Here is a 9,239-nt window from a genome sequence, read left to right on the forward strand (position 1 = left end):
GTGTCCAAACAGTATAAGACAACCTTGTCAGTTTATTGTGCGGTTCCTAAATTTAGAAAACATGTGATTCAACAAGCCGTTCAGATTTACCTTCCCAAGTCAAGTGGGGGCTCATTAGAATTATGCCCCCCCCATCTGAGTATCTCCACCCACGGCTTGAGAACTGCCTTTGGGAAGGTGCGCAAGTTTATTTCTCGCAGGCACCGGACCCACTAGCATTATGTCGAAGCTCAGAGCCAACTATGGGAACCGCTCTGTTGTTGGCTGCACAGACCAGCTCAAATATTTTAAAAGAGGAATCAATACAGACTGTCTATGACAAAGCTGCAGAGAGAAATTTAAGTATTTAAAAAAAAATTGTGCTGCCCGTTTCTTTTGCAGTTTAGCACTAGTCACACTAATAGCTGTGGTAATGTATTAGATTACTGCGTCAGAACAGTGTGTTTTTATTTTATCTCCTTATGGAATGAAATATGTGCGTATGGAACGGTATAGAACGAAATGGACACTTTCTCCATGACTCTCTCCTCGAACACCCGCGTTCCATGATTTATGTGCAGAAAATAATCTTCACGAGTCGTGCCACGTTCCTCCATATCCCGCCCCCACATTGGTTTTAGTTAGTTAGGCTCGGCTCTACGGCATCTTCTCAGAGGTACACTTGCGAGCAGTTTAAGGTACTCAGCAAGTAGGTTGATACAAGCATCTTTGATAACTTGACAGTTCTTCTGCGGATTTGAGCTCAGGTCTTCATGTAATCCCAGCCTGACTCAATGATGTTGAGATCAGGGCTCTGTGGGGGCCCACACCATCTGTTGCCTCCTTTTTCTAATTTTCACTCAAGATAGTTCTTTATGACTCTGGCTGTATGATTGAGGTCGCTGTAATGCTACAAACATATTCACACGCCAATGCAGGATAGAAAATAACAGTTAAAGACAAGTGTTGTTGTGAAACATCTAAAGTGCCTAAAACTTTTGCACAGTATTGTACAATAAGGCTCCTGGATCTTGACAAATTCAAATTACTTACTCAGGCCAGAAGAAAACAAGAATACCAGCCTTGGCACCATTAACAAGAATTGTGTTATGGCTACCGCTCTGTCTTATACAGAACACATGGAATGGAGTACACTGAGCCACTTCACGATGGGGGGGCTACCAAGGGCAAACTCAATCATCCCCCGAAAAAATGTCTTTAGAATGGCAAGGAAATAATACACCAGAGGGCTTATAAACTTGGATGGATACTGCAAGACATCAAAGGCCTCTTGGCATAATCAATTTAACACTGGCCCAGAACTACATTATAATTTGAAATATAATTCCCAGTAGGGATGTTACCAATGAAATGACTCGATTAATTGCTAATAAGAATTTAATCGATTAAGATTTGGAACTGGATAATCTAGGGTCTTGTTATTGTATCAACAACCGTTTTTTTCGGGCGCAGTGCGTTTCCAGAATAAAAATACCCGACAAACATGGCTGCGCGTGTTAATGCCGAGTGGGAAACTGCATGTGTATTGTACCTCAACAATTAATGCTGCATTCGGATAAAAGACAGGAATGGGACAACAGCACTTTCTGAACGGCACGGGGGGGTACGACGGCAAAACCAAACAAGTGATGTTGCTATGGTTCTGACTCCAATAAAATAAATCAAACTAAATAATTTTGTTTCTGTTTAAAGATAAGAATTTTAGTGATGTTTTAAATTTGCATCCCTATTTCCCAGACAAGCAGGCACAAACCCCAATTCCAATGAAGTGGGGATGTTGTGTAAAACATAAATAAAAACAGAATACAATGATGTGCAAATCCTTTTCAACCCATATTCAATTGAATATACTACAAATACAAGATATTTAATGTTCAAACTGATCAACTTCATTGTTTTTTTGCAAATATTCACTCATTTGGAATTTGATGCCTGCAACACGTTCCAAAAAAGCTGGGACAGGGGCAACAAAAGACTGGGAAAGTTGAGGAATGCTCAAAAAACAGCGGTTTGTAACATTCCACAGGTGAACAGATTAATTGGAAACAAGTGTCATGATTGGGTATAAAAGGAGCATCCCCGAAAGGCTCAGTCATTCACAAGCAACGATGGGGCGAGGTTCACCACTTTGTGAACAACTGCGTGAGCAAATAGCCCAACAAGAACAACGTTTCTCAACGTACAATTGCAAGGAATTTTGGGATTTCATCATCCACAGTCCATAATGTCATCAAAAGACTCAGAGAATCTGGAGAAATCTCTGCACATAAGTGGCAAGGCCAAAAACCAACATTGAATGTATGCTGAAAGGTACATACAGGTTTTGGAGCAACATACGCTGCCATCCAAGCAACGTCTTTTTCCAGAGACGTCCCTGCTCATTTCAGAAAAACAATGCCAATCAACATTCTGCATGCGTTACAACAGCGTGGCGCCGTTGTAAGAGTGCGGGTACTAGACTGGCCTGTCTGCGGTCCAGACCTGTCTCCCATTGAAAAGTGACGCATTATGAAGCGCAACGGAGACCCCGGACTGTTGAGCAACTGAAGTCGTACCTCAAGCAAGAATGGTTAAGAATTCCACCTACAAAGCTTCAACAATTAGTGTCCTCAGTTCCCAAACGCTTACTGAGTGTTGTTAAAAGGAAAGGTGATGTAACAGTGGTAAACATGCCCCTGTCACAGCTTTTGGAACGTGTGGCAGGTATCAAATTCAAAATGAGTGAATATTTGCAGAAAAACAAAGCTTTGAACTTTGAACATTAATTGAATATAGGTTGCAAAGGAATTGCAATGTATTGTTTTTATTTACATTTTACACGACATTCCAACTATATTGGAATTGGGGTTTGTACATCTAAAACCGGGAGGGGAAGTGAAATGGCTTAAAATGTAAAATAAATGCACCCCCCCCAAGAGAAATACAACAAGAGCTGTATAAATAATAAGCCTTCAGCAAACAGGGTGAATTGAACGAGCAAAGCTGCTGCAGGTTGCGTTTCAAGCCTGCAGATTTTGCTCTTCAGAGGGAGATTGTGAGAAATTGATCGTCTTCATACCCTCAGAGTCAAATGCGTGGATTTTAAGTGCGAGCGGGGAGTCCTCCAAGTGCAGCTCTCTGGTGGTGGACACGACCCGGATCTCACTGATGATGTCAACAATTGCGTCACAACGTAGAACGTGCCCTGTAACTGCAAATGGGAGCACAGACACGGAATGGAAAGAGTTAAAGAAGCAGTGGGCTCACTAAATGGATGTGACTAATAACTGAAGACAATTACTTCAAAAGATATAACCGTTTCCAGTGGAACAACATTCTTTGGTTCAGAGCCAGAGAGATTAAAGACTTTGATTGACGGTGCTTAGAAATGTATTTTATTAATTCATTAAAAATGTATTTACCAGCTTTGTCTCCGGCATACCCATGGTTCCCCTGGCAGTGGCCATTCCCAATTAAATTAAACTCCTTGCCGTGACTCCCTTGAGTCGATTGAATTATGACTGGATGGATTTTATTTTTCCATACAATCACTCATTCATTTTAATTGATATAACAATGTGGTTTCACAAAAAAAAAAGCTGAATTCTACCAGTATCTACATGAATCGCAACCATGAGCACTTACTACCCAAAACTGTTGCAAGTCACGGGATCTGGAAACTAGATTGACAGTGTGCACTGTTAGTGGCTAGCGGGATAATGGGTGTGCTGTGGGATTATTTCAACATCAAAAATGGTCAGCAAACACCGCATTAAAGACGTAAAGGGAAAAGTTCAAAAGGATCTTGCTTTTTTTTTTTTTTTTTTTTTTTTTTTAAACTTACCAACATCTTGAGCCAGGATGATGCTCGTCAGCCGGGAGGGCTGCGTTGAGAAGGCCTGGAGAACGGCGCTCTGGGAACAGTCTCTGCTGCCGTCCGCACCGACGGCCTCGATACTCGCGACCTCTGGTCTGGTGGAGGACCTGGAAGGCGACATGAGGCTTTCCCGTTACCGTTCTGGGACACATATCCGTGCAGAGACGTGTAACTCAAAACACTCAGCCCCCCACCCCTGTGCTGGGACAGGTCGACTTGAAGACACACGTACAGTACAGATGGATGAAAAAGAAAAACAAAAGACACAAATCACCTGCAGTTAAGTGCACCAGAAGTTGATTTCTGGGCAATTCGACAACTACAGATCGAACATTTCGACTGAAGCTGCTTTTACTGCTGCCAGACAGAAATACTAGTGACTTCTGTTGACCCTTGAAATTCGAGATCTCAACACGTGACAGGCAACACACGCGCACGGTAGGGTGAAGCGGCAGCTTCCCGAATGAATGAGATGAAGTACAGCGTTTCGGTCTTTCACTTTCACTCACCATCTGTAACAGCCCTGAGTGGCTTCCAACGTGAAGTTGATCCTGGTGCTCCTGGCGAGCGGCAGTAAAACTTTGGGGATATTGAGCTTCGAGGCACGGGTGATATAAACAACAGCCACGAGAAGCAGCCCCGCAAACAGCGATGACTTTAGAGGAACTATCGCCATTTTGGCTTCGCGGGCACTTAAGGAAGACAACCACCCCCGACCCCCGGGGTCCTAAACCAAAGTCGCACCCGTCAACATCTCCGCGGCTCCCAGCCGTCGGCGCGTCGTGCAGCGGTCCGTCCTCTCCGGCTACGAGGCAGCAACGGTTGCCATGCCTGGAAGTCGAACCCACGCTGCCCGGGACGGTCGTTTGTGACGGACCCGGACAGGAAGCAACGTGACGTGACTCGGCGCGTGCTTCCTCACAAACGCGACCGCGCGGGCGAAGCCGGACCGTCCGCTTCGACCGCGTCGCGTTTCGGTTACGTCCACCGGGCGAACGTGGACCTGAAACTATGCACACGTTATGCACTCAAAACTATACACACACTTTATACACAGAAAAAAAAACTAAACAAAACCCCGCCATTCGTAACTGTTGAAGCTCCGAGCAGCGTGCATGCCGGGAAGGGGGCGTGAACCGGACGCCGGGCTCCGTGACGCGCGTTAGGGGGGGGCGCATGGAGGTAGTACGCGCGCGCTCTTGATATTTAAAGGATCGGCCAATCAGAGGACGCGGTTCAATGCCGGATCAATACCGGAATGTGACGTTTCCCTCCCGTCTGCAGAGTACGCGTGACTTTTATGGGACAACGTTTGAACAATATTTACATGTTAAAACACACGGCGGCTGCAAAAAAAAAAAAAAAAAAACAGAAAAAAAAGAAGGGCGGATGCTGAAGTTGTTCATAGAGACAGAAAAGCATCCTGGCAATCGATTACCAAACGCACAAGTCATTTATAATTGTACTGAAACGGATCGAAAGCCATTCCATTACGTGCGTCATCATCTGAACGTTCCATGTGTGCTAAATTGTGCTCCCTTTGAATTAGAAATTGATGTCGAAGAAATTGATTGAAGTCGACACCAACTCACAATTTCAAACTCCTGTTTTATTTATTGTCCTTCTCTTTTTTTTAAGAGAAGGACAAATTATCGCAAATAATCGTATTTCGTGTGCATAGTGTCTGCACACTTCTCTTGCCAAGGTATTTTCAGTCCCACTAATAGCAAAGCTATAAATAATATCAATATACAATAGTATCAATATACAGGTGGTCCAGGGATAACCATCCAATGGACACCTCGGGGCTGGTTGCAGTCACATGGGATGTTGGTTACATGTATTGTTTGTTTTAAAAGCTGATTCTGTACGTTTCATAAAAAGGTTATTCTGGGACCATCCGCCAGTCAATAGCGCTCATGTAAATAAGGAAATATTGATATATATATATACAGTGGGGCAAAAAAGTATTTAGTCAGCCACCAATTGTGCAAGTTCTCCCACTTAAAAAGATGAGAGAGGCCTGTAATTTTCATCATAGGTTCACTTCGACTATGAGAAACAGAATGGGGGGGAAAGAATCCAGGAAATCACATTGTAGGATTTTTAATGAATTAATTGGTAAATTCCTCTGTAAAATAAGTATTTGGTCACCTACAAACAAGCAAGACTTCTGGCTTTCACAGACCTGTAACTTTTCCTTCAAGAGGCTCCTCTGTCCTCCACTCGTGACCTGTATTAATGGCACCTGTTTGAACTCGTTATCAGTATAAAAGACACCTGTCCACAACCTTAAACAGTCACACTCCAAACTCCACTATGGCCAAGACCAAAGAGCTGTCAAAGGACACCAGAAACAAAATTGTAGACCTGCACCAGGCTGGGAAGACTGAATCTGCAATAGGTAAGCACTTGTTGTGAAGAAATCAACTGTGGGAGCAATTATTAGAAAATGGAAGACATACAAGACCACTGATAATCTCCCTTGATCTGGGGCTCCACGCAAGATCTCACCCCGTGGGGTCAAAATGATCACAAGAACCGTGAGCAAACATCCCAGAACCACACGGGGGGACCTAGTGAATGACCTGCAGAGAGCTGGGACCAAAGTAACAAAGGCTACCATCACTAACACACTACGCCGCGACAGACGTGTCCCCCTGCTTAAGCCAGTACATGTCCAGGCCCGTCTGAAGTTTGCTAGAGAGCATTTGGATGATCCAGAAGAGGATTGGGAGGATGTCATATGGTCAGATGAAACCAAAATAGAACTTTTTGGTAAAAACTCAACTTGTCGTGTTTGGAGGAGAAAGAAAGCTGAGTTGCATCCAAAGAACACCATACCTACTGTGAAGCATGGGGGTGGAAACATCATGCTTTGGGGCTGTTTTTCTGCAAAGGGACCAGGACGACTGATCCGTGTAAAGGAAAGAATGAATGGGGCCATGTATCGTGACATTTTGAGTGAAAAGCTCCTTCCATCAGCAAGGGCATTGAAGATGAAACGTGGCTGGGTCTTTCAGCATGACAATGATCCCAAACACACCGCCCGGGCAACGAAGGAGTGGCTTTGTAAGAAGCATTTCAAGGTCCTGGAGTGGCCTAGCCAGTCTCCAGATCTTAACCCCATAGAAAATCTTTGGAGGGAGTTGAAAGTCCGTGTTGCCCAGCGACAGCCCCAAAACATCCCTGCTCTAGAGGAGATCTGCTTGGAGGAATGGGCCAAAATACCAGCAACAGTGTGTGAAAACCATGTGAAGACTTACAGAAAACGTTTGACCTCTGTCATTGCAAACAAAGGGTATAACAAAGTATTGAGATGAACTTTTGTTATTGACCAAATACTAATTTTCCACCATAATTTGCAAATACTTTTCTTTAAAAATCAGACAATGTGATTGTCTGGATTTTTTTTCTCATTTTGTCTCTCATAGTTGAGGTATACCTATGATGAAAATAACAGGCCTCTCTCATCTTTTTAAGTGGGGGAACTTGCACACTTGGTGGCTGACTAAATACTTTTTTGCCCCACTGTGTGTGTGTATGTGTGTATGTGTGTGTGTGTGTGTGTATATATATATATATATATATATATATATATATATATATATATATATATATATATATATATATATATATATATATGACATTCAGGGGAGTGTGGTCAGAGGAGGCAGGTGAGGCTCTACCTGTCATCATGAAAATAAAAAACAAATGATGATAAAATAAATATTAATATTTGTCTACTGATCTGTGCTGTAAATGTAATTTATGGTTTTTTTTTGGTGTTCAAAATCGCTGATTTTGCGTATTTCATGAGCCGGGCCTCATCTCAGATTGCACAATCCCTCGCAAATTGGGTTGAGCGCATGCGCCTTTTGCTTTCTCGTTATTTATCACCAATGTAATGTTTGTAGACACTTAATATATGTCCTCACTTTCCATAAAAAAGTTAATGTATTTCATGTATGTGTATAACATATTTAGTTTTGCTTATCTGATATAAAACCGCACTATGAAACACAACCAGTAGTCAATGTGCAAGCTGGCAACTGAATGGTGAATTTAGGCTGATCCATTGGGCTCATTGTAAATCTCTGTGGGCACAGTGTGCCGGTCGGGCATGGGGTGCTTTGCTTGCCCTTGTCCCCAGCAGCAGGAGGGACGAGGGGCCGATAGGGAGCGAGTCTGTCTTTGTGCAGAACGACCACGTGCCCCAACCCGGCGTGCGCAACCTGTAAACCACCTTAGTGATCATTCTCAGTAATTCACCAGATCCCTGCCAGTGACTGCACAGCTTGAGGGACACCCCTTTTGTGCCGGTAGGACAGAACATCCAAACCTTGTCCCATAGCAGAACAGCTTGCCCCAGACCACGGGTGTCGTAGGCCCTCTTTTGCCGCACCCCTGAACTGGTTTGGGCCTGGCGGGTATACTCAGTAGTAGTAGTAGTCCAGTTCTGTGCCCCCGGCAATGTCAGGCTCGGGTGGGGCCCCCAAACACCATCTCCTCCTTTCTGTTGTTCTAGTCGTGCTCTGATCCGGCACCACGTATGCCTCGGGCCACTTAGTGAAATTATCTATGGGGACGAGGACGTAGCGATTGCCGGAGTCAGTGACAGGAAAGGGAGGGTCGAGACTGATGCTGGACCCAGTGTCCACAAGCACTTGGCACTCACAAAAAGTTAGGGATATTTGGCTTTTGGGTGAAATTTATGGAAATGTAAAAAGTTCACGCTACAGTGATATTATATCATGAAAGTAGGGCATTTAAGTAGAAGCATGCAATGGTGATTTCCTCATCTCAAACAATTTATTGAAACAAAAGCCAACAACAGTGGTGGGTTTACCACAACAAAAAATGTCAATGTCCCAATAACTTGTCATGTGCCCTTGAGCATCAATTACAGCTTGACAACAATGCTGTCGACTTATTGTCTGCTGAGGCGTGGCCCCCCACTCTTCTTGAAGGGCGGCCCTCAGGTCTTTGAGGTTCTGGGGTACAGAGTTAGGAGCCTCTACACTGCGACTCAGCTGATCCCATAGGTTTTCTATGGGATTCAGGTCTGGAGAAAGTGCAGGCCACTCCATTTGAGGTACCCCAGTCTCCAGCAGCCGTTCCCTAATGATGCGACCTCGATGAGCTGGAGCATTGTCGTCCATGAAGATGAAATGAGGCCTGTGTTGTTCATGCAGGGGCACAATGACTGGATTAATGATGTTATTCAGGTAGTATGGGCTTGTTACTGTACCATTCACAAAGTGTAGGGCAGTTCTGTATTGACTAGACACACCTGCCCACACTGTAACACCACCACCACCAAAGGCTCGTCTGGTGACAACAGTGGCTGATGCATAGCGCTCTCCTTGACGTCTCCAACATC

General features: G+C 44.2%; 1 protein-coding gene across 1 annotated transcript in view; it reads right to left on the bottom strand.

Annotated features, from left to right (window-relative positions):
• Positions 1–4,640, bottom strand: part of LOC307240782 (nuclear pore membrane glycoprotein 210-like) — a 31,823-nt gene extending 27,183 nt beyond the window's left edge. Inside the window, exons 1-3 of the mRNA XM_080014641.1 lie at positions 4,366–4,640; positions 3,824–3,963; positions 3,059–3,190 (exon numbers count right to left, since the gene is read on the bottom strand). Coding sequence (XP_079870767.1) covers positions 3,059–3,190; positions 3,824–3,963; positions 4,366–4,532 — 439 coding nt within the window. The 5' untranslated portion in view covers positions 4,533–4,640. The remainder of the gene's footprint in view (positions 1–3,058; positions 3,191–3,823; positions 3,964–4,365) is intronic.
• Between the last annotated feature and the right edge of the window lie 4,599 nt (positions 4,641–9,239).

Source organism: Zeus faber (assembly GCF_960531495.2).
Source record: "Zeus faber genome assembly, chromosome: 15".
In the NCBI taxonomy this organism is placed as follows: Eukaryota; Metazoa; Chordata; class Actinopteri; order Zeiformes; family Zeidae; genus Zeus; species Zeus faber.